The 26,281-nt window shown below is 39.8% G+C and overlaps 3 protein-coding genes across 4 annotated transcripts; 2 read left to right on the forward strand and 1 right to left on the reverse strand.

The window, feature by feature from the left end:
* Positions 1–904: 904 nt before the first annotated feature.
* On the forward strand, positions 905–20,760 carry cers5 (ceramide synthase 5). Of its 2 annotated transcripts, XM_039796532.1 has the most exons (11): positions 1,226–1,243; positions 6,869–6,966; positions 9,571–9,676; positions 10,715–10,845; positions 11,451–11,501; positions 11,718–11,749; positions 12,105–12,197; positions 14,431–14,559; positions 15,277–15,383; positions 16,686–16,842; positions 19,737–20,760. In XM_039796532.1, exons 2-11 carry the CDS (start codon positions 6,960–6,962, stop codon positions 19,899–19,901), a joined length of 978 nt encoding a protein of 325 aa, XP_039652466.1. In that variant the 5' UTR covers positions 1,226–1,243; positions 6,869–6,959; the 3' UTR covers positions 19,902–20,760. The 2 variants fall into 2 exon arrangements, with proteins under 2 accessions (XP_039652465.1, XP_039652466.1); XM_039796531.1 differs by lacking the exons at positions 6,869–6,966; positions 11,718–11,749 and adding an exon at positions 11,222–11,279 and having other exon boundaries at positions 905–1,243.
* Positions 20,761–20,800: 40 nt separating this feature from the next.
* LOC120556806 (cytochrome c oxidase assembly protein COX14 homolog) lies at positions 20,801–22,957 on the reverse strand. Its single transcript, XM_039796534.1, has 2 exons — positions 22,805–22,957; positions 20,801–21,270 (listed from the first exon to the last, which is right to left on the reverse strand). Exon 2 carries the CDS (start codon positions 21,258–21,260, stop codon positions 21,084–21,086), a length of 177 nt encoding a protein of 58 aa, XP_039652468.1. The 5' UTR covers positions 21,261–21,270; positions 22,805–22,957; the 3' UTR covers positions 20,801–21,083.
* A 380-nt stretch (positions 22,958–23,337) lies between these two features.
* On the forward strand, positions 23,338–26,145 carry LOC120556805 (pre-miRNA 5'-monophosphate methyltransferase). Its single transcript, XM_039796533.1, has 2 exons — positions 23,338–23,588; positions 24,481–26,145. The coding sequence occupies exons 1-2, from the start codon at positions 23,385–23,387 to the stop codon at positions 25,030–25,032; spliced, it is 756 nt and encodes a 251-aa protein (XP_039652467.1). The 5' UTR covers positions 23,338–23,384; the 3' UTR covers positions 25,033–26,145.
* The last annotated feature ends 136 nt before the right edge of the window (positions 26,146–26,281 follow it).

Genomic DNA, 26,281 nt, shown 5'->3' on the forward strand with positions numbered 1-26,281 from the left:
GTATAATAACTTAAATATTAAAGTATCTGACAACAGCCTGCCTCTAACAGGAACATCAGGGATGGATGCCCCCTGGTCCTGAGGGAGGGCGGTCTCGCCAAAGCTCTCGCCTTACTTCCTCAATTCCTGTCCTACCCCTCAGGGCAGCAGCGAGATGTGTCAAGCCGGCCGGTGACAGCCATAACATACAGGAAGCTGGGTTATTTTACTTTCAAAATTGAAAAAAAAAAAAAAAAAAGTATGAGAAAATATGAAGAAGAGCTGGTTTTGAGACTTTAGGCGCAACACCAAGCGGGCGCAAGTCCAAGGGCATGTTTAAACGGTTTCCTGGTTGAACGACATCTTTCCTCACAACGGTGTGAAATGGTGTGAAACGGTTTTCAGGTATTTTTTTCTCTCATTCGGTGGGTGTGTCTCTCGTTTATCGACTGTATAACAGTCTATGGTCCCAGGATAGCCTCGGATAGCCTACCCAATGTTCCACGCACCCCCGTTTCAGTTTAAAAAAACATGTTGCAATGTTTTGTCCTGGGCTGAACGTGGCCCAAGCATTGACATATATAAAAGGGCCCAAGTCAACTCTCAAGTCTTTGATAGCCTACTTGATTGACTTTCAAGTCAAAACCTGCACGTATTTCCGGTCTGTCAGTTACGTCAGATATTTTTCTGCAAACAGTTCACGGCATTTAGCCTTTTTGTCTTTAAAAAAAATATTCTGAGGTCAAGTCCAGCATTTGCCTTCACGTTCTTAGTATGCATCCATACTCCATACTCCTTATTATATAGGCCAATTGAAGTAATTTCGCGTAAAAAGTTAACATCTTAAAACATTTTTTTATTTTTTAGTAAAAGGACACAAAATCTAACGTTGAGAATCTTATTTTGAAAAGGTGAACCGGGAAGTCTCTGGTTTCCATCACACTGGTGCGAAGACGAAGAGAGTGTGAGGCAAGTCATCACCACAAGTGGCCCAGGGGCAGGGGAGGCTTTCATCAAGTTTCACACATCCTTTTCTTCCGGATATTAAACTAATTTAATCTAACTGTCCGGCGACTGGGGCACTGTTAAACATGGCTGCTCTTTCAGCCTGGTTCTGGAACGAGAGGTTTTGGCTCCCACACAACGTAACCTGGGCGGATCTGGCAGACCCAGCTCCCGGGGTGGAGTACCCCAAAGCTGGACACTTGTTCACTGCCTTGCCGCTGGCTTTGGGAATTTTCGCCGTCAGGATACTCTTCGAAAGGTTCGTACTCGCCCCTCATGTCGGGTATTTTCTTGTAAGTGAGCGGGAAATTCCCTAAAACTACTTTTAACGGAGATTTCTCACAACAAAGGAGTGATGGGTTTGCTAGCGGTGAGTGAACCAACATCTTGTGTGTTAACTCGGGGATTTCTTTTGTCTAACACCACCATTTCCTCATTGTCCGTAGTTCTTGTTTAAACACAGATGTGTGTTCGAAATTGCCTTTTAAACGTCGTCTCTTGGGGCTAACTTCATGTGCATGCAACACCGTTACTACTAAACTTATATTCATTTTACCGGAAAACACCTCAAAACTCTTGACATTGATGTTTTGGTAAAGCCAGACTAGTTTGGTAACCATTGACCGTTAACCAGTCTGCTTATGTGTCTTTAGCTGCCCTAAACTGACATCCATGCGTGCTAGGAACTGCTGCCAGCCCGCTGCTTCTGTGAAACTGCCACCTCTATTTGTCACATATAAGATCAAGGAATCCAACAGGTCCAGTGCAAAGGTTAAGCTGCGTTCAAGTGAAAAAGACAACAGTGTCATGACACGGGACAAGCTTTTTGTCCCTGATGGGAAGTGACTTCCCACACTGCGACTGTGTGCAGAGATTTTAGTAGTAATAATACAAATACACACACACACACACACACACACACACACACACACACACACACACACACACACACACAAACACACACTGCACCTTGGTAGTACACACTTGGCTGCCAGCCACCTGTCCGTCTATGTCTTGCTACACAAGTGGAGATGTCCTGAAGGCTTTATGCTTTGGCAAACCAGAACAATTGATTTCTGTCATTGATTTGCCTGTTGTTGAGATGTTGTGGAGTTATCTTATTACTGGCCTGACCCTCTTCAAGTCCGACCTTACGTCTACAATACAGGAAAAGAGTGGAAGTACACAGCAATTTTAAGGGTATTCAACGTAATCGTAGGTGGCTCAGTCTGGTGTCACAAACAGGCCAGATGTATTTGTCCTGATACCTCGAAAGAGTTTTGGTGTCTTGTTAAGCCTATAGGTCTGGTAAAGCTTGGGGTGATAGGGGTGCTGAGGAAAACCCATGATGTCCAGCTAAACAACTGACTACAGGAATGAAAGAAAAAACTCTGCTGACAAGTTTCTCATTTGATTTGCAGAAAGCAAGACTCTATTTGTAAGATCTGAATCTTTATTCTGATTAATAAAGCACTTATTCCTTGTGTACTGACCGTGACAGTGGCAAAAGGAAAACCAAATTCACTTATTTGTTGACTGAAATTTTAAATAGTGTACTGAATGACCCTATAGAGTGGTTTCACTATTTGTTTAGCCATTGGTGCATTGAGGGAGGTTGTGTCTGTCTTATGCAGCTTCAAGATAAAAGTATTAGATGAGTGCCATTAACTCCAATAAAATTGATATTATGGCAGACTACATACATTTCCCTAAACTTAAACTTCAGATAGGGCACTTATTGCTATTGAATATAATTAGCTTTTATTGGATTTGTTACTTCATGATTTTCATTCTTTCATTGTTTAAGTAAACAACTGCTATAGTATTTTGTGTGCTCAATGTTAAGCCATTTCAAGGTCAGGCATAGGGCTTCCGTGTATAGAGAAACATTGTAGATGTGATTTAGTTGTTGGATATCTCAGTAGCAATAAGATATAGGATTAAACAAAGAAATATATACACTTGCAGTCAGTGGTGGGCATATCACAATATATACTGTGAGACAATAGAAATATCATTCAAGAGATTTTGTCGTACTGTGTATGCCGAGGTAGCTATTGTTTTAATACCTCTGTTAGTTTTGCATCAATGTAACAAAGTACCTTGATTTGTCAGGTAATCACAGGATTAGCAGAACAGAGACATTCACATTCGGTTCTTTTAACTGTAAAAGGGTTCTTATCTATATCAGATAGATATGCAATACAGAGAGAGAGTATTTTATACATATAATCCGCATAAGTATAGATCAGAGATGCCCAAATTCTTTCATATCAAGGGCCAAAAATGTATCTAGATGGAAGGCCACGAGCCAAATATTAATGTTGATGTTATGTGAAAATGTATTATAAATGGCATCCGATAGTTGTCTGACAACAAAGAGTAACGTACCTAACGGACTACACCTCCACTGTTATACATGATATATATAGTAACACAGGCAACATGGTTGGCTTCTTAACATTACGGGTAGATGAAATGAACCTGAGTAATATAAAATATTCCTGTAAATCTGAATTGGGTAAATTGCAGGTGATGACTCTTTGTCACGCAGACATGGTTTATAGACTTGACACCTACGGCTCCTTACACAGGGTCAGACTTTGTCTGTTTAATTTAGACATGGTCAAGTGGCTGAAAATAAGGAGCAAACAGATATTGGAGGTGTCTGAGGTGTTTGATGAGATGCACACAGCGCTGAGCCACCTGTCTCAGGTGTCAAAGCTTGACTGTCTGTCCCTCTCCAACACATGACTGTCCTCGAGGAGGGACTGAACCACACTGATGTTATCAGAGAGAGTTAATTCGGTCACTGACTGACTGGCTGGCTCATTTGATCTGATTTAAAACATCACACCACAGCTTGAGTTCCTACTTTCTGCAGAAACCAAACAGACTGTGCTGTTTGTTTGCACATAGTGCACTCAATATAAACAACCAAAGAACTCCTTCGGCTTCTTGAACTCCATTAACTTACACTGTTCATACACATTTTACGACGGCTGTTTTCAGTGGTTACACTTAAAACGACACTGACATTAAAGTAGGACTTTATCTTCTTGCAGCACTTCCATTTCAACTGCTATTTCATCTCCTTTTAAGTATTTGTATTTCAACTGTCACTTCAACTACTATTTAAATCTGAAATTTCAGAAAAGTTCATGTTATACTGTCTTCGAAGCTTCAGAACCTGCCTTACTTAATCTCTTGCCTAATCTTTGTTACAGTGTTGTTATAGACCATGGTTGTATGTGATAAGATGCCCTAAAGATGAGATCATTCAGTTTTGTCAGTCGGGAAGCAGAGTTAAGGCCGGGACACACCAGGCCGATAATCGGCCGTTGGACAGTCTGGCGAGGTCAGTGACTTGAGTCTGTTCGGTGTGTCCCGTGCCGTGGTCAGTCTGGGGGGCTGTCGGCGTTCATTTTGGCCGACCTGACATGTTCAGTCAGCGGCAGGGCAGTCGGGACTCACCCGGAAATGGCGAGCGGAATGAGCGTGACTAGAGTCTCTCAAAATCTGACGAAAATCTTTTAAACTGACCTTTGCTGAGCTGAAATGAACAAAAAACAATACAATACAGATTAGCGCCGCCTGCTGCTATGGAGGCGTATTACGTCTCGTCTCTTTGGTCTGTTCTGTGGCACTTTTTGGACCAACACGGGGAGACCGATTGTTTCGACTGGCTTTTCTGTCCACGGTCGGCCGTCTGGCTGGTGTGTCCTGGCTATTACAGACACGGTGGAGATTTAAGAGTTTCACATATATGAAACATATATTTGTTCTTGATTAGCTTATCAAAGTCACATTTTACCACCCTGTGTCTTCAGACAGGCAGCGTTTTCACATGTAATCATTAATTGGTCTGCAGGATTTCTCCTCTACCTGCAGACAGTTTTGTGACGGCTGTCTTCAACAGCCCAACCAGGCCTGCCTCTTCTAGACCTCTTTTCTTGTTGTTTGTTCGTAATCATTGCTTTGCTGTTCCGCAGAAACTTTGTGGATGGGAGTAGTTAGGCTGTTTTGTGTGTGCAAGCCTCAGCCCTTCTAAGCCGTGTCATGGGTTGAACGGTGTTAGGACTACAAACTGGGATGTGTATGAGATTATGACTAGCCAGGCTTGCCATGTAATCTGTTGTGGCCCCTATTTGACTGTTTCATCATTAAGTAAAAATTAGGTATTCTCTCTGTCTAAAGGACATAAGGGTAAACCCTAAAAAAGTTTGTGTTGCATCAAACCTCGTCGTTCAGTGTTCTGTTTATTACCCACATACTATGGCATTGTCTCTCCCCAAAGACACCTTTCTGCTATGTAACTGTTAATTCTGTTTCAAAACCTCACAAGTCAAATGAAGGCCACAATTACACACAGTACTGTGCCATGAATGTGCCTCAGCCTAGGCCCTGGAACTGGAAAGTTTTCCCAGTGGCAAGGTTGTATGTTTTGCTGCTTCAGGCTTCAGGGCCACTAGCGTGCATGTACACAGACCACAGACACAAAGCCTGTCTTGGTAACAGGCTTTGTGTATGTTGGAGTGGTCAGGATCTGAGAAAGAACAGGGATGTTTTGACGTTTGACATAAATAGCGTAGCTTGCGTCTCTCACCTTTTTCCCTCCTGTTGCTGCTATCCGCCGATTAGCACTGCAGGCTCAGGCTTGTGTGGACTATTTCTGTTGATTGTCATACATTTGAAAGGCCTGTGTTTACAAGGGAGCCTAGACTGTTGCCTATATCTGTAAAAACTGTAAAAATAAAGACATTTTATAATGTATGTCTTTTTATATTTACTGTTTTTCTTTCATTGCCTCTTAGATTGTTATAAACTTATTCTACTATATTTTAATATATCCCTTACATTTACTACAACTGTTTTTCTTTAATTGAGCCTTCCACCATAATAATTTCAAACTTTTGTACTTGTTTAACCGCTTGACAATATGCATCTTGTATCTGTTCCACATCAGCTCATATTTTAGCCATGTGATTGGGTAACAGTTTGATAGAGAGATTTGTTTGATAGGCACTTAGAGCCAAACCACTGATTCAGTTCTTAGTGAATCAGATTCAGGAGCTACATCACATTCAGATCTTTTAAGTGACAAACACTGATGCACTGCTGCTTGTTGGCTTTGCTCATTAAAAGAGTTTTATGCTCAAGTGGCACCAGTGAAATGTGGATCACAATGATCGCCCTGAGTAACAACAACAACCACTTGTCACATGAAACTGACCTATGCAGTCTAACTTTTAGGCAGTCAGTGCCACAGAGTCATCAGTACATTGCAGTTTTGGACCAGTTTACTCTCCATGTCATGAAACTCATTTAATATGTGTAGTGAAAGTGCTCTTTAAAGGCCATTTAAAGAACCATGTAAAAAAGAAAAGAACCTGTTGTTGTTTTTGAGTATATAATCACATGTAAGTTTATAATTACTCTTTGTATTCTTTAAACTTTATGCATATAGTTTAAAGGTGCAGTAAGCGATGTTGCGCAAAGATCATTGATTTCAGAAGCTCCGCCCCCCACATTCACGGACAGATAACTAGTGTCTGGCCGGCACATTCACATGCTGCCTCCCCCCCTACCATCAACTGTCGCTGCCTGTTGCCGATTGGTTAAAATAGTAATTTGTGGCTCGTGCACTCCTTTCTGTTTGTTTTCCATTTACACAGCCAGGGCTGTGTATTAACGCAGGATTTTTCTTTAGCGCAAACAGAAAATAAAGAGCTAGTTGAACGTGAGGAGATATTTGCTGAATTTGACAAAAATTGTATTGGATTAACATCACTTACTATACCTTTCAGTACACTTGCTAGTTTGGATGGTATGAATAATATACACCCACTTCGATCTACATACTTGTCATTGTTCTGAACTAAAGGTCACTTCAAGACAAGGAAAAAGTGCTAAGAGGAAAAGCTGAGCCGATGATAAAACAAGGAGGACAAGAAGTGTGAGCAGTTTTCTGTCAGATGAAAGGCAAGGCGTTTCTTTGTTTGTTTTTTTCTTTTTTCTTCTTATAATGGGACATGCTATTTTGTATGTTGAGTGTCAGATTCCCATCACCAGCAACCATATCCTTGTACACTGCTTAGACAATGGAGTTTCCTCATTCATATATTCTCATTCATATATGTGTGTGTGTGTGTGTGTGTGTGTGTGTGTATATATATATATATATATATATATATATATATATATCCCTTGCAGAAACACATTTTAGGTAAACCATTATTTTATTGTTGCTTCCTTTAGTTTGAACCAGAGGAAGCGGTTTACAAAACCACCGTGGTAAATGACTTTGTACAACTGTTTTTGGTGCTATGATGTCCATTTCAGTGGAGCAGCTCCACATTTTTGCCTGACAAAAGACCCTTTCCTTTATGTTAGAGAGACATGTTCCCAGAACTAGATTTCACAGGTAAAGACCTCAGGAATGTTTTTCTTTAAGAGTTTCTATGTACATTTTTGCAGCAGCCACACTTGGCAACCTTGTAAATGATTGATTGAGCCTCTTTTCTATTCTGCTTGACAATAAAACAGTATTCAAATGGATAGTTCAGTGTTTGATTGTGTTTTTGATACAGGATGGTATGAGTTACTTACCAGTAGCAATATTAATTCAGACTTATTAAGCTATGTTGGTAGTTGCTAGATGTGCGTGTGATGTTGGCAAGGGGTCAGATAAAAGAGCTGCAGCACAAGGTCATAAAACGAAAGTTACGTATGTAACTACGGTTCTATAAATCCTGGATGACCGCCAGAGTTCTTGGTCACTCGGAATCTTGCGATCCCGTGAGAAGATTCTGTAGGAATGAGCTCGGTTGACACCGGAACTTAATACCTTGGCTAGGGTCACTCCGAGGTCACAGGTGACTTTGTTGATATAAATGATCAACCTGCGCAAGCGCGATACAGAATATATTCAGTGCTAAACACTGCCTCTGGCGGTCAGTAAGGATGAAATAGAACACAAACAAATCTAGCCACAACACAACACGCAATAAGACCTGCTTAAAGTATCCACAATATATGACACCAAGTAATTTTTCCCTGCTATTTAATTCTCCTGTCATGCTTTTTGATAACACAAAGCTATGTTTTTGAAGGTCAGTGAATTACTTTGCACAGAGACCCGCAGTTGCAGCCGAGCAATCTGCTCATGTGTCACTGAGAGACCAAAATGTGTCCCATAACACTGAACCTGACTACAACTGACTCACAGGTTGCTGCTTAATGTTAACTTGTAGTTTAAGATAGGTAAGATAAGATATACCTTTATTGATCCCCTGAGGGGAAATTCAGGTGTTGCCGCAGCACAAGACATGAAATGAGTACAGATAGATAGTACAAAAAAAAAAAGAATACATAAAATAAGTGGTATATACAACTAGAAAAAGTAAATAAACTTTGCAAGATCAATTAAAGACAAGTTACGATCTATGTTATATTTGAGATATATGCCTTCCTCAAAAAGTGTATGGACATGCAAGAAGTCTTTCTTACAAAGAAATATTTATGGCCATAAGCCTACATGGAACAAGTCATAGCATTCCACCAGCACAAATGTGATTATTGAGGGGTGACCCTTATTTACAATGGCATTGAGTCAATTACAAAGACTACGGAAGCATAGAAAAAACAACAAGAAGCATTACCATCATAAAAATAATAGAAAGCTACTAAAACTTTCTGATTGGGATAGATGAATTAGGGGAAAAGTAGAAAGTAAAAGAAAATACAGTTATGTAAAGCAAGTACTAGCTAATAAGCCATCCGTTGTATACATTAATTGGCAGCTGTTCGTCACAGCATAGTTTTCCTAATTTTGTTCAGATTAACATTTTCCGTAAACTCAGAACATCTTTCCCTGCTAAATGGGACAGTTCAGTCATAATGCAGAACAGAACTACAGGCAGGGCTCATACAAGCTCATAATGTTCTCATAATGAAGTAAATGTCCCACAATCACTGGAGATTTTGAGAAGCTCCCCTTCAGCAAGCGTTTGCTTTATGTCATCCTTTATTAGATTGTTAGCCAGTCAGCATAATGTAAGACATTAACCACGCACACAGACACTCAGACAGCCAGCCTGAGAGAGACAGACAGAACTGAGAGGGTGAAAGTGTTTGTAAATTACATTTGAATAAACCCAAAACTGGCCTGAGCCTGAAGATGGACGACAGCTGATGTAGTAGTGGTAGTGGCACTAGCACTATGGTGGTTGCTGTTGTGCCTCACAATACCTAAAGGTGCTCTGTGGAGTTGTTTTAAACAAACAAAAGTTATTTTTATATTCACAGTTTCTCACCAAAGCACAATGTAGCCTTGAGGTCAACACGTTGAATGCTTTTCTTTACCCTTAAGTCAAAAAGTCATCACTTTAAAATGTGTTTAAATTTCAGATATTTGACACAATGTTTCTCAATTTTGAATGTGTGAACCCTGGTTATCCATTTGATCACGGATTGAATGTTATTTAAAACTTGGGCACAAAGAGGTAAGCTTTCCTTTCAGCGAGCCAGTTTGTGTGCACAACATTGTTTGACCCTTCATCTCACCCATTTTCACCTCTGTCACAGGTTTATTGCCAGTACCTGTGCCCGGAGTCTTCACATCCAGCCAGGTGTTGGACGAAGAGCTCAGCCCAATGCAGTGCTGGAGAAGGTGTTTACATCCATCACCAAGGTTGGGTTTCCTTCTTGACATCTTCCTTCTCCTTTTTTAAAGAAGCATTTACTGGAGTATCAGTAATGGTTGATATCCTCTGACAACTCAGACGCATGTATTATTACAGAGTTGGTCATGTGAGGGTCATGCTGCCTCCACAATATAACAGTATAGATGCTGTTACGCAGTTGGTGAAACTGAAATAATAGATTAAAGGAACTTATTTTTTTACATGGGTTAGATTTTTTTTTGGACGTTCGAAATTCCACTAAAGGAGGCGAAACAGATTTCTTGTTAACAAAAAATTATAGCAAGAAATTTTTTTTAAACACAAAAAAACTAACCACAAAACCATAAAGAGCATAGTTGCTGTCCTGATTGTAACATTTGCAGAAATAGCTCACTTCTATTGTTGCAGTTTTCACTTAAACCATTCAAGCACACGTTCTGCTGATAACTTTTGTATTTGCTGACTTCACATGCTCTAGTATCGCTTTGCCAGACCTTCCTCCACAGCATTGCCGAGGAGGGTCTGGTGAGTCCACACAAAATTCCGGGATGGGAGAAAAACGTGCTCTGGTTTATTGGCAATTCTTTAAACCAATCACAATCGTCATGGGCGGCGCTAAGCGCCGAGCGGAGCCACGGTGCTGCTGCAAAATAGGCTTGGGAAGGAACTTGTTTTGATGGAACATGTACATGTATACGTTAAAAAAAACTCAGATTGGACAGATAGTCTAGCTAGCTGTCTGGATTTACCCTGCAGAGATCTGAGGAGCAGTTAACCATAGTCCTCATAAATCCACCGGAGTTTAAAATTCCAACATAAAGAAAGCGGAAGATAATGGACATCCGGGCAATAAGAGCGTGATCCAGCGGAATTTCCGGCAGAACCGTAGCAATCCCATAAATGGTGGAACGTCGTGGATATAGACTACACATGCTCCCATTGAGTTAGTTATTTTGAGAGTCTCAAGTCTTGGACTGGATACTGTATAATAACCAATATTTCCTTTAATCCTTGTTGGGCACTTTAATTCTTTTCTCTTCACACAGAATCCAGACTCTCGCCATCTGGATGGCCTATCCAAGCAGCTGGACTGGGAGGTGCGAAAGGTCCAGCGTTGGTTCAGACACCGCAGGAACCAAGATAAACCCAGTACACACACTAAGTTCTGTGAGAGCATGTAGGTTAATCCCTATTGTGTTCCCCTTTAACCTCTCTGCATGCTTGAGCACACAGTGGTTGTGTTTTCTGCGCAGGTGTGTGTATTTATGTGTGTATATTCCTGCATTGCTATCTAAGAGTGAGAACATTTTGGCTGGTTCTGGCTTCTTCGAGGCCTGTTGGAAGTTGTGTGTTGGAAGTGTTGTTAGGATTTGGATTAATATTTAAAATAAGAATCATGTTATGTTAGAGTAAGGATTGTGGGGAGACATGTATTGCTAATGGTTAGGGAAGGGGCAAGTAGATGCATACCATGTGTTTTATTCTTAATGTGCTGTTTCTTTTTTAAACCAGCCCTATTTTCGGGATCATAATTCCTTCTCGTTTACTTGTAGGTGGAGGTTTACATTTTATTTGTGCATTTTTACCTATGGGTTCCGGTTTCTGTGGCAGGTGAGCACACCATCAGATCAAGCTTGGAAGCACTTATAAACAGGGGGGGGAAGAGAAATTAGCTGTTAGAATTGTTTGTTCTTTCATTGAAAATATTTGATTGGCTGGGTATATTTCCAAAGATAATAGCCTCATGGATTGTGCGCTGAACTAATATGCATTTGTTTTTAGTATCCTTGGATGTGGGATACACGGCATTGCTGGTACGGTTATCCCTATCAGGTATGATGCAGTTCTAATCTTTGTCTATATAATCTATTAATGCAATCCAATACTACAACTACAGCCTCGGAAATTAGTTAAACCAACAAAGTCAAGAACTAAACTTTTATTGCAGGGCTATTGTATTGGACTGCATGACTTTGTACGTAATAAACTGGCGCACAGTTATGCAGTCCACAGTTGTTGACTTTTTTCCTCTGCCACTTTACACTTAAGGAAACGGCACAGAGCGTGAAAGCAGAAGCATTGTCAGTATCCGTTTTACTTCACTGTCTTTTTTCCTGTTCCTTGTATAACTGATGTTTCATAAAAAGCAGTCTGACAAGTTAATATACTGTCTTTATTATCATGTAGATTGAGCCCGATTTAAGACACAGTTGTTAGACAATGACACAATTCACTGGACAGCAGGACTTCTCATGCTTTATTATCATGATGATTTATTGGGCTAGGAGGTGTTTTGTGATGAGCATAGTGGTGGTCACACACTTTATTCTTTCACTCTTAATACTGTGTGATATCCAGTATAGTTTGTGTTCAAAGAAACATTTTAAAAATGAATACAATTCTTATTTGAACTAACTCACCTCTCTGTCTCTTCAGGTCATGACTCCGGGTCTTTACCGCTACTATGTGACAGAACTGGCCTTCTACTGGTCACTCATGTTCTCCCAATTCACTGACATTAAAAGGAAGGTGAGAGGAACAACACTCCTGATACACACTCGCTGTGAAACATTTCTTAATGTATCTATTTGGTTCTCATTTGGCAGTGGCAGAGAATGTGTGTGTGTGTGTGTGTGTGTGTGTCCATGTGTGATGCAAAGTTTTTTTGAAATGTATGCATATTACACAGTACATCAAGATCAAACTTGATTGTAAGTTTGCTTTGTTATAAGCTCTTAACAGTTGTGTTAATTTTGGATGGTCACATGTTTTTGTTTTTTGGGAGGGGGGCACGGCATGGATCCGTCTGTGAATGCTTTTTTCTGTCAATGCTGCGTCTGTGAATGCTTTGTAATTTCAGCACGAGGGTACCCACTGTCATGTGATTGCAGGATGGAGGAGGCCTAACTTAAGAATTACAGAAATTATTCTAAATACCAGTGTATTAGAGCTGAAGTTAGTTACAAACATCCTTAATATTTTAGATCTGGAATGTAAAGCTGGAAAAGTAGGCCAGTGTGTCTTGTTTTATTTTGACGGGTGTAGGAGTGGAGCTGAATGAGAAGAGGCATCTTGCCTGATTTCACATTCTGTATAATATATATGTTCTTCATAATGTGACGTTTTCATGAGGCAAATGGAACTCCTGTTAAGCTGATTGTTTCAGTAAATTTGTGTTCATCAAGCTAAAGGAAACACCTAAAGGCATTTGTCACTGTTCTCACCTTTCTCAACCCTAACTCGGCTCAGGTGCATGATTACTTTACAGTTTGCACCAAACTACAAAGGTAGTGAGTAAACATGCACGTTAAAAAGTATTTCAAGACGAGCAAAAGAGCCGGTTTTCATGCAAACAATAGTGACTTAAACAAATTTAAACCGGTCAACAGAAGAACATTGTCAGGTTTTAAGACCTTTTTAGAGAGACTCTATGAACATGGATGTTGCACGTCACTGAATTTACAAACTCCGAAGTCTTTTGTAGTTGGAACGTCAGTATTTCATTTAATATCCCACAGTCAGGAGATGTCAGTCTGGACAGTCTGGAAATTTACACATTTACGTTTATGGCATTTTACACCGTGCTCTTCAGGGGCCGTGCTATTGTAGACCATTAAAACTGCTGAATGTATGTTGCATTAGGAGATTTATTTTTTTTATGTTTTTATTTAAGACCAAATACATTTTCTACCAAAGACCTTCCTTCTGTCTATCTATCCATCCTGCTATCTGCTGCTGCCAGATTTGATGTCTTGACTGTCAGATGCTTGTCTCCTATCTTTGCTAACATCTCTGCATGTGTGTTTGTCTTCAGTTGTTCTGCACTATTAATATCTCACCTATATCTTCTCCCCCTGTGCAAGTCTACACATTTAGAGAGGAGAACTTCCAGTTTAAAGAGCATCGGCACATATCCACTCAAAGTGTTGTCTCTAAAGCGTGCATGTGTTGTGTATTATGCCATGTTCACTGTTGCATGGCCTTTTGGTGCATAGTCAGCATGTCTTACTATCTTGTGACAGTTGACATGCATACATAGTTTGGGCATTAGTAATGGTGTGATGTGTGGGGCTGAGAGACGGCATAAAGCAACATTTCTTTTCCTCATTCTTTTGCTGTAGTGACGCTAACAGCAAATGTGGTTTCGATTTTAAGAGTTAATAACATTTGTGTTGTCATCTTTAGCTCATGCAGAATGCTGTAGCCAGACACTTAAAAAACAAACAACCGATCATATCTGATGACTTTTGTGCATCATCTTGATTTTAGTATCAATTTTATGTATTACATATAAACCACTCAATTGTCTGGTGTCAGCAAAGCTTTTATGTCCACCACATGTCTATCTCAGTTCTTTTTGTTGCTGTTTCAGTGATCTGCTGTTTTGTGAACAGAATGTTGTAGGTTATTAATTTTGACTTATAAGGCAACTTTATTTACCAAGGCCTGTGTGTTATCATGGTTATTTGATTTTGAGCATTGCCGAATGCTTTGTGTCGACCTTTTTGAAGATGTTTTTGGCATGTTGCCTTTATTGATAGTGACAGTGCAGACAGGAAACAAGGGGGAGAGAAAGAGGGGTTTGACACACAACAAGAGTCTTCATCCAAAATCAAACCGAAACATTGGGGTTACTTGTATGAGTCTGAACCACTAGTTCACTATTTGTAAAAACCAAACAAAAAAACACTCCACAACACAAGACAATTTTACAAGTAAACATGTATGCTAACCATCCCTGTCTCACCATTTCTCATTACAGGACTTCAAGATCATGTTCATCCATCACCTGGCGACAGTTGGCCTGATCAGCTTTTCTTACGTCAACAACATGACGCGAGTAGGGAGCCTCGTAATGTGTGTACACGATGCCTCTGACTTCCTGCTAGAGGTCAGTCAGACACAGTGGGGACTCACAAAACTGTGTTGATTGAATAGATAGATTGTATTGAAATAACCACTCTACTGTAATGCAGTGCACTGGAGATGCACTGCAATGTTTTAAAGCAACTAACTACAAATCAAATATACTGTACTTCACTTTGCTTCTGGCCATTTTACAGTTACACTCAAACTGTAACTGATCCTCTCCACCCGGTCCTGATACTTAGTATATTATTTAAAGCTTTTCTGACAGCGTAGAAAGGGAAGGTTTGTCTAATGACATGGCCACTTAGTGTATGATGTGATTTGAAATTGGAACACTGTTTTGCTATTTTTACAGATCTGATATTGAACAGACGCTATTGCTAATATGCTGATATACTACTACTAAACAAATAAACGCAAGATAAGGAAGATATAGAAACATAACGGCTGTCGATACAGTAAAAATTCACATTTACATACAGTTGTTTCCTCTTAGGATATTGTTCAGTAGGCTTTGGCTTCCCGTCAGTTGGTTTCTTTTACAATGGAGATGAATTGTGATTGTTTAGTGTTTCCAGTCACGTCCTCTTGGCTGAGATCCAAGTGATATAGATTCTAAATTGTAAACTAGATTAGTGTATGAGCCCAGGAATTAAACAGGGTTGATATGTGCTAAACAAGTATGCTCTACATTAAACTTAACATTAACTGTTGCTTGTGTTATTTTGTTTTCCTACAGGCAGCCAAGCTGGCCAACTATGCCAAGTACCAGCGCTTGTGTGACTCCCTCTTCATTATGTTTAGTGTGGCCTTCTTCATCACACGACTAGTTATATATCCAGTATGGTGAGTTCTCAGTGACACCTGCAACCTCAGAGTAAATATTATAACTACTCTGACATAACATTTAATAATTTATTAATGCACAAGAGCTCATTGCAATATCTGTATTTTTGCAGGAAATAATAATCTAGCTTTAGCTTTGAAGTTGGCTGAGCTCAGGTTGGCAAATATGAGCATTAGGGATCGACCGATACTGGTTTTTCAAGGCCGATAGCGATTATTAGTAGTTAATGAAACCGATTACCAATATTCATTTACATTGAAAATGAAAATCTTTAAATCAAAATTAAGATTTTGGAACGTTACAAACACAAAACTTTGTTTAAATGCTTTAAGCAACGATTTAATAAATTAGAAACTTTCAACATAATACACAGTAAAAGATAGTCAGATAGAGTTGTGGGCGGGACATTGAGTCAGACTCAGTGGTGAGTGAAACCGAAGTAGTGGGACAGACACAGAGCTGTAGCGGAGCCAAAATAGCGCACTTTTTAATTAAATAACGGTTATAGGTCAAATAAAACGCTGATCCACATAATCTGCAACCTGCCAAAAAAACTATCCCTAATGAGCATAACTTTTTCTTTTGAGCTTTGCTTTTGTAAGCAAATGCTTGCACAGAAAACAATATAATCCTACAGTGCTTTAATTTCTTTAATTGCACGATGTTTCAGTACACAATACCCTGTGGCTGTAATTCGTAACACTGACCAGCAGCACACAACCTGTAATCTGAAAATGTGGTGAAACCCCCCCATGCTCTGTTGTGAGAAATAACAATAAATAAAGTGATGCAACTACCACCAGTTAGTTAATCCGATGAGGCAATTTCCAGGACGCCTGGCAGCTTCATCGTCATTTTACTTGATGTGAGATGTGTGCTAATGTTTAGGGTTATGGGAGCTGTTTGGATAGCGACTGTTCCTCGACAGAGGCCTGGATGTTGAAGCTTAACCTCCACAGAGACTGACAATAGGGAACCCATTATTGATAGAAGTAACCTGAGCAGCTATATTCAGTGTCTTGGTGTGGGTGAGTGATAAAGCTAGTGTTGCCGGTGCAGCTGAAATCCATACCTCTGCTGGGGGGACGTGGGTCTGTTGACAATCTCCGGTCATGCACCTGGATTTAAAGGAAGACATGACTTCACCAATTACTCACTTAACATTACAGTCGAGCTATGTTACTCACCTGCTTGGTTGCCATTGGAATCCAAATAGGAATTATATTCAATGGGCCTCATTAGAAGAGTGCTGGTCAATAATATGATTAAAGATTAAATCTATTTGTCTCCTTGTTTTCCAGGGTCCTGAACTCCACTATGTTTGAGAGCTGGGCCATAGTCGGGCCATACCCGTCCTGGTGGCTCTTCAACTTCTTGCTGCTGGTCCTTCAAGTTTTGCATATCATCTGGTTCTACCTCATAGCCCGTATAGCTGTCAAAGCCATGCTGCGGGGCAAGGTGGGTCCCCACCACACAGTACACATTATTGAGAATTACTGTAATGTAGAACTTAACAGACTGATCTCATGAAGTGGCGTATGTATGACACGCCAATTCGTATGCCATTTTTGACATGTTATCAAGATGCATACTCGCTTTTTAGCATGTGTATCAACGCCGTTTGGCCTCCATTGACTTACATTACCTTGCGATTGTGTGTGAATTTACGCCGTAGTGAGTAGTATGAAAGGGCGCTTTCTTCTTTTACTAAACCCAACCCTTCCACTGTATACGGCGCTCAAAAACATAAGCGTACAGATAACACGTCACTTGGCTTTAGAAAGTGGCGATGTCATGTTGGAACTTAAACAATAAATTGATTGACAGAAAATTTTAAACCATTTAGACAATAATTTATACTATTTTGATATTGTTTAAAGAACAAAAGGACAATAATTCACCTGTTCCAGCCTCTCAAATGTAAGGATTTGCTGCTTTTGGTTGTCTTATGTGACAGTCAATTAAATATATTTGGATTTTAGACTTCTGGTCAAATATAACACAACATTTAAAGATATCTCCCTGGGCTCTCAGAAACTGTATTGGTTACTTAACAATATTTCCTAACATTCCTAACAAAATGGTTATTTTCTCAATTGAGTAAATATGCAGCAGATCAGTCAATGAAAAGCATTAGTTGCAGCCTTACTGTAATGACCTGCTGAAGAGTTTGGCATCCGACACATCTGAGCTATTCCTGCACAAAACAATTGTTTTTCAGCTACTAGAACATAAATAATCATCTTCTGATTTGTTTTCTGGTACAAACATCTGATAGTGGAGTGTAATTTCACGAGGTTTAGTGCATCTTAAACTCTGTCCAAAGTGGCCTACTTAAAAAAAGTATTTCCATCGTTCAGAACTCTTTAATTATTATTAGATATTGTGTAAGCAAAGATTAACAAATGTCCCAAACCTTTTGACCTCACAACATTAACTTGGAAGAACACCAAATAATATTAGTCCCAGCCAGACATCTGTTTATGACCAGAATGTCTATTCAAACACATCATACCTATGGTTGGTGATGAATTTGCTGCCTCTACACTTCTTTCCTAGCTGTGCCTGACTCTCTGTCATTCTCTCTGCAGACGCCGTTTGTTTCCTCTCCCTCTGGAATGAGAGAGGGAGATCCCGTCTTTCTGTCTGTCTTTGTGCAATGAGCCCTTCTCCAATACTCTCTCGCTTCCCTTCCGTTTGCTTTGTCCACTTGTGACCTTTACCGTCTCTGTTTCTGGCTGTAAGTGTCTGACTCCATCTGCTGTGATTCCTTTTAAAAATCTTTCATCTGCCCTGTCCATTTCTGTACTGATTCAGTGTCGTTGCAGTGGGTTTAAATTGGAAAGCTGTTGCAGTAGATCAGCACTTAAGATTTAACCCCACTCACAAAGACGGCAGTAAGAGGAGAGTTGTAAATGATGAGTAATGTGGTAATAGTGCCATGAATGTCAGGTATGCCCAACTGTTTTTCATTAGGCAGGAGTGTGATGAAATTGTCCAGCACCAAAACCCTGTGGTATGGGTGAACACCGGTGATTTTCATGAATAAGGAATAAATGGGGCATGAAGCTGCACAATCAAATGCACTAAATCATCATTAAACTAAACCAGTGGTTCCAGCTGTACAGTTCTGACTTACTTGTACTTTACTTGTTGAATGTTTTAAATTGAAATGAGCTCTTAGTATCTCCATCGTTTACACGCAGCTGTTCTAGCTGTAGCTAGTCTGTGTTACAACTCCATTACGTGAGTTGTCTGCCAGGGACATCACGACACATATGATTATGTTTGTTAAAAGGTAGACAATCCTTTTTCATCATTGACGCGAGGAAAAGTATCCTAGACGTCGTTCTAGTGTTATGCACAACCACGCTGTAGTTAGCCAAGCAACTATAAAACTTTGAATTTACACAAATAGGCAGAATTACCTTTTGAGAAGAAAGCAGGCAACTTCGGCGTCCCTTTTAAAATCCTTGCTCCTTATGAGCTCTTTCCATCTTGGAAAAGCCACTCCAATATTAACTTTGGTCTTGTTGCTTTACCTGTCGCGTTGTCGTTTTAATTCTCTTTTTAACTTAATTGGCGACTCCGTTATCTTCTCCCCCTCCCTGGCATTCATCACAGTCAGTGCCACTGAGTTGAAAAGCGTGAAAGGCGGAGGTATGTCCCTCTTTGGCTAATGTATTTTAAAGATGGAGGCGCAACATGGCGACCGTCATTCGAGCGACTCGCTCGTATGTATTCTGAATGATTCTGAATGGCAGATTCTACGCGTACCAGAATAATTTGATTAGTTGGTGGAAGTAATTACACATGAATGAGCACATATTTGTGAAAGAACAAACGGGGTTTTGCTAAGAATCAACTAAAAAATTACACAATGGAGCTTTAAGTAAAAGATTTTAATACTTTGACTTTGTCATGTGGTTCATTCTTTTTCTATCTATAGATACTTTTTTTTTTTTAAACTCAACATTATTACTACTGATGTTTCCTTCAAACACCTTACCTACAATTCTGAGAAATATTATTCACTTTTCCACCCATTTACAGGTACAGTCTAGAGCAGCCGCTCCACACTCAACTCCTATAACAGCTACAGGAGTCTCGTGTTTTACCTGTAAGAAAATCACAACATCAGATGCCAAAAAGATGAAGTTGAATTCCATTTAAAATGGCTCAAATAGCTAATTTATAGCAGTGTTCGTTATGATAATTAGGTTACTTCAAAGCTGGGCGTTTAGTGTTTACATTATTTTGTCTAACCTCTGTAGATTGTGCTCATTTCTCTCAAGTGTTATATTAAAATAGATAATAATAATATCCTGTTTCCTCCACCATCTGTCTTATAGGTATGCAACGATGTACGCAGTGACATTGAGAGCAGCTCAGGGGAGGAGTCCAACACGCCCATAGAAGGCCCCAAGGCTTCTTTTCATACTCCCAAGGGAGAAAACGGCACTAACGGCCACTGTGCTTCTGCTAAAGCCCGAGGGCTGAACCACAGCAGCGGGTGACGCCCCCTGCAGTTCATCCCTCACCATGTCTCACCATGTCTCCAGAAACTGTCTTTTGACATTCCCTTGACGTGCAACACACACACACACACACACACACACACACACACACACACACACACACACACACACACACACACACACACACACACACACACACACACACACACACACACACACACACACACTTTGGAGAGCCCTGTACGACACAACTCAAGAAGTGACATGTAAACACTGAAATAATATGAAAAATCAGTTGCAGAAGGTGAGTTGCATAGCCTTACTTTTCAAATGATGGGAGTGTTCATGGGGAGTTTGGCTGCAGATGTTGATTAGTTTTAAATGTTCTCTCCCAGTTTTATTGGTCAGATGAACTTGATTATTTTTATCTTGTGGGTTGATTCACACCGGGTCACAAAAAGCAGAAAATACTACTCTGGAAGTGAGTTGCATTTCTGATCTGTGAGGTTACAGCAGGTATTATACATATAAATAACTGTATAAAGAACTATTGTTACAGCTGTGGTTTTATCAGCTCTTAAAAAGAAGGGCACCTGCTGAGTGTGTGACCAGAATAACACTCTGTACACTCTTGAAAGTAAAAAAAGCAGCAGTTTCTGCCTTCTGCGATCTATTGTCGATTTCTCCTTTTGAAAAACATTGTTTGGCAAATATGTGACTTATTGTTTTACTTTGTTTTTTTTTACTAAGTCTTATGAGACCAAATGTTTATGAAATTGTTTGTCACTGCCTATGGGAGATTCCAGGCATGAGGCCTATACTAAATGTCTGGTATCACGTTCTTACGTGAGGGCCTTGTAAAATAGATATTTACAAATATACTCTGTTGTGAAAGATGTCTTTCTTGTTGCAGTCCTGTTTTAAAAACACTACATTGCTTTGGGTGGTTAAAGGTATTTAATATAATACAAACAATTACAGCCATTTTTACTCCTGAAACACACTTTTACACGGGCCATTGATGCAAATAATATGTTCTTGGTTAATTTGCTTGGTGAAGTTTTCATAACATGAAACTTGTGAGGGCACAAGACCGTCAACAATGAAATCACTTAAATGTCCTGAGAGGAATTAACATCTTCATGATTTAGCGACGGACAAAAAAAGAGGAATGGGAAATGTCCACATCTGTGCAAAAAAAAAAAAATAGTCCATCTCACGTCAGTCTTTGATGACTTCGTGATCCTGGTTTTCTGCTGCCAGTTTTAGCTGTTTTTGTTTCTGCATGTAGCGGTATCCTCGCATCGCACACAAGTAGCCTCCGTAGGCAGTCAGCAGCATCATCGAGGCGGAAAACGTCCGATAGCCGATGTCAGCCAGTCGCTTTCCAGACACCATGATGAGGATCCTGAAGGAACCAGGAACAAAAAGTCAGAGTAGGTTCAGCAGCATCCTACTGTACAGTAGTGGTTACTCAAATACGACAGGGGGTGGGCATTATGACTCCATCAATTTAAAGGTCCCATGGCATGAAAATTTCACTTTGAGGTTTTTTAACATTAATATGCGTTCCCCCAGCCTGCCTATGGTCCCCCAGTGGCTAGAAATGGTGATAGGTGTAAACCGAGCCCTGGGTATCCTGCTCTGCCTTTGAGAAAATGAAAGCTCAGATGGGCAGATCTGGAATCTGCTCCTTATGAGGTCATAAGGAGCAAGGTTACCTCCGCTTTGCCCGCCCAGAGAATTTGGCCCACCCATGAGAGAGAGAGAGGCATCATGGCTTGCAAACAAGCAAAGTGGCAGTTGGTCAAGGCCACACCCCCACCCTCCACCTTGCCCCCCCCCCCTCTCTCCTCCTCAATAGCATTTAAAGCTCCAGACACAGAAATGGCACATACTAAGGAAAGCTCATTGTGGGACTGGCTGTAGTGGCTGTAATTCTGCACCAAGGCTGAATTTTGGGAAAGAGACTTCAGATACAGTATTAGGGGACCACTAAATAAAATTAGGTATACCCACCCCTAGTACTACATTGTATTTTATACTACTTGATACTTCTATTGCACTACATTTTAAAGGGGGATACTGTATTACTTACCATTATCTTACAGGTGTAGTTATTGTCTAATTGTCACATTAATATGAACATACAGAACACATAGTAGGCTTATAAAACGATGTATTGTTAGAAATAAAAACTAACCAACAATATATAAAGTAATTAAAGTCAGCTGGTCTATAACTAGAATTCAATAATATAATTTGTGTATCAACCCTGATGCATTCTGGAAGAAATCTGAACACTTCTTCCACCACTGCAGTACTTGCATACATGTAAGTAAATCAACATTGTAGCTGCAAAGTAAAACAAATGTAATGCTTCAACGTTCAGAGAACAAGTACTAATTGGCATGGATGTATGTAATTGGGAATAAAATCGGCTTCACTTTTGTACCGAAGGTGGAGACCAATGATGCCGCGTCGCCTATCTTTTATTTATAAATATATATATATATATATATATATATATATATATATATATATATATATATATATATATATATATATATATATATATAGCGCTATGCTTTATCCCAGCTCTGTTCATCCGGTAAACCAGACTAGAGTTGCAAACTCTCTCAGGACCAAATTAAACAAAGCTAAAAGTTTGAGTTTGTGATAAATTACACCGACAATCCAGATTCAGCCGTGGGCCTGTAAAAAACCTAAACTGGCATTTTTTTAGCCTCAATGTTTTTTTTCTTCCATTTGCGTTACATTGATGCTTATTTGTTGTCTCTACAAGATAACATATTTCCCCTTTAACAATACAAGCTAGCGAACAGTTGGTCAGCTGTGTAACGTTATGCACACAATTTAGTACACTATTTTATCGACTTCTCATGTCTCCTCTCAGAGCAAATACTTAAATATTTCATTACCTTTTATTTTATAAGGCGATAACAAGCACAGGTTATCTCAGTTGTCCTCAATGTCAGCACGCCGACATGTGAAGTTAGCACGCAAGCTAACTAACCTTCGTACACTTCATAGACAGTATGGTACGCTTTCGTAAGGTAACGTTACGGAAAACCGGAGGGGACTTTTCTATTCTTCTGACAAAACTGCAGAGCGCCACCTACTGACCCGGTGTATAGATATATCTAGTAGACATTATATAACCATGGATTTAAGATAACTATATAACGGATAGTTCTTTATAACAGCCCACAGTTAATCACAGACACCACTAGCTACGCTAGACTTGTAGTAAATGTTTCTACTTACTATTTTGTGGTAGACTGAAAATACAGTCTGAAAGAATGAGACTTTTGCTAGGAAAATATAGAAACATCTCCATATACACTATTAGGCATCATCAAATGTAGACTACCTACACCGAGGATTTTGTGTTGCTTTGTTTAATCTAAACCACAAACTATTAACAACGAACACAAAGGTCCCTATTTGACTGCAGCCCACGTTTCCAACCGGAAGTATTTTCGAGGCGCACACATTACAATGGCAACATGTTCGATAAGTAGCGGTGATATCGATGAAATAAATGATCCGGGAGCCGCTCCTTATGGCAACTTTATAAACTATTACACCTTCAATCCTCCGGAGAACCGTTTGAGCCTGATTCCAGCCACATTACTCCAGGATTTAGGTTACAGAGACGGCCATCAGACCACACTGATCCTGGACGTGGGGTGTAATTCAGGGGTATGTGACTCAGGGACATTAAACAATATGTTTTTAAAATGTATCTTTAACCGTTTGGACTTAACTATTCTCTTAATTTAACTTAAACTTATCCTTTAAGTAGATGGGACTTTTCACGTGTTTCGATAACATTACACACAGAATGTAACTTAACGTTATATGAGCTTTCAGAATCAAATCTGTATTTTGCTTACAGATACAGTGGTGGTTACTAACGCTTCATATAATCAAGTACTGTACTTCAGTACAAGCTTGTGGTACTTATACTTTACCTGATTATTTGTCGTTTGTATTCGTTTCATGCTACTTAATACTTCTACTCAACTAGTTACATTTCAGAGTGAAATATAGTACTTTTTTACTTCACTACATTTATTTGACAGCATTAGTTAGATTATCAGTTACTTTACATATGGATTGTTAATGCAAAATATAATCAACTATTAAATTACGATATATTATTATGGATTAAGCCCGGCAGTATATAAAGTTGAAATTAGCCTTTCCCAGCTGCAATAGTAGTGATACTTACACACTAATGTATCAGTAATTATATAATCTAGTATATAGCCTAGGCCTATATTATTCTGAAATGGGCCATTCTGCTTAAATTTACTTTTGGTATTTTGATGCTTATCCTTAAACATGAGTACGACTTTGATGCAGGACCTTTAGATTATTTTTTACACTGGGTGCTACTAAAAGATCGCAGTACTTCTTCCACCACTTTTTTTTACACATTTAACCATGATGCACATGGTGATCCAGTATGACGTATATATGGCATCTTGCGAGACACAATTTTGAATAGAATTTGAAATAAAGTCCACATAACACAATTTTTCTTTGTAGTGAAAGCTGTCCTCCCCCCTCCCCTCCCTGTGTATGGCAGGAACTGAGTGTAGCCTTTTACAAGCACCTAGTGCAGGAGTCTGTGTGCCAAGAAGAGTCAGATAAGTGGAAAGTTAATCTCCTGGGCTTCGACTTGGATGAGATCCTCATTCAGAGGGCTCAGCAGAACAACCCTCGGCCTCGCAGCATCTCCTTCATCCCCCTGGACATCACTAAAGACAACGACCAGCTGCAGGATTACCTCGACCACCACGGCTGCTCCCACTTCCACCTGTGTCTGTGCCTGGCTGTCACCATGTGGGTCCACCTAAACCACGGAGACTCCGGCCTGCTGCAGGTGCTCTCTCGCCTGGCCTCCATCAGCCAGCACCTCCTGCTGGAGGCGCAGCCCTGGAAGTGCTACCGTTCTGCGGCCCGGCGGCTGAGGAAGCTGGGCCGCTCGGACTTTGACCACTTCAAGACCCTGAAGATCCGTGGGGACGTAGCAGAACATGCCAGGGAGCACCTGGAGAGAAACTGTGGCATGGAGCTCATCCGGAGCTTCGGCAGCACTACATGGGAGCGCAAGCTGCTGCTCTTCAAAAGGAGATGAAACTAAAGGGACAACGTCACTGCACTTGAACTGCAGGGACATGATCAGGAAGACCAAAGAAATCAGTGTTGGGAATGGGAGAAAAGTAAAGTTTATCGACATTAATCTGCAACGATTACGACAAGTTCAAGTCACCTTTCAGGTCAAATGTCAAGATTTGTGTATATTAAATGATATTAAACTGAGTATTTGTGGGGTTTTGTTCTAGGTCGGACAAAACAAGCAAACTGAAGACGTCATTTCAGCTCTGGCAACTGCTGATTGCCCATATATTTCCTGACATTTTGTTGACAGATTTATCTGTTAATACAATTAGGACTGCAGTTTACAATTATTTCATTATTGATTAAGCTGCAGACTACTTTCTTAATTAATAGTTTAGTCTGTAAAATAGTGAGAAAATGTCTATCAGTGTCCCGGAGCGTGAGGTGTCATCTCAAATATCTTGTTTTGCCCAACCACGGTCCAAAACCAAAATATATTCATTTTACATCTTACCGGTATATAGAACAGCAAATGCACGCACGCGCGCGCGCGCACACACACACACACTAAACTGTTTACTTTATGTATACAATAATTACCGTGCACATTAAATGATAAGATTTCATAAGACAGTTTTCCCTTATCAAGCAGCTACATCTTTATGTATCAGAGCTAACGGAACCACAGAGGTCAATAATGCAGAACTAGAAAACAAAACGTAAGCACAACATGTTCATTTTCATCATTTTAATTACAGAATACTAAAAATAACATTACATAAAATGTCTTTTTAAAAGAAACCATTGAATATTACAAAGGTTGTAAATTTTGTAAAGTTAGGATATAAAATCTTTGAACAGTGGTGCATAATTGAAAAGAAAAATAATTTTCATAAAATGTATATATTAACTGTTCTACTACATAAAAAATGAGATGGACACAAATCGCAGACAGACGAGATGAGTAGACACCGCCATTACCGCAGTGAGCTCTCCTTTCAAGGGAAGAAAGACTTGAGATGCACAGCACACACCACAATCAGCTTAAGTTCTCAAGTTATGTCTAGGTTTAAAAAAAGAGAGAAAAAAAAAAAGGGACTACCATTTACAACAAAAGGAAAACAAACAAGCTTGAGAGACTACAAAAAGTGACTTGGTGACTTCTCCCAAAATGTATCACATCTCAATGAGTAAAAACCTGACTAAACTGGCCTTGGTTTCATAAACACAAACCGTTTTCCACAGGTTTAAGCTGTACAAAAGAG

Source organism: Perca fluviatilis, chromosome 4, assembly GCF_010015445.1.
Source record: "Perca fluviatilis chromosome 4, GENO_Pfluv_1.0, whole genome shotgun sequence".
NCBI lineage: Eukaryota > Metazoa > Chordata > Actinopteri > Perciformes > Percidae > Perca > Perca fluviatilis.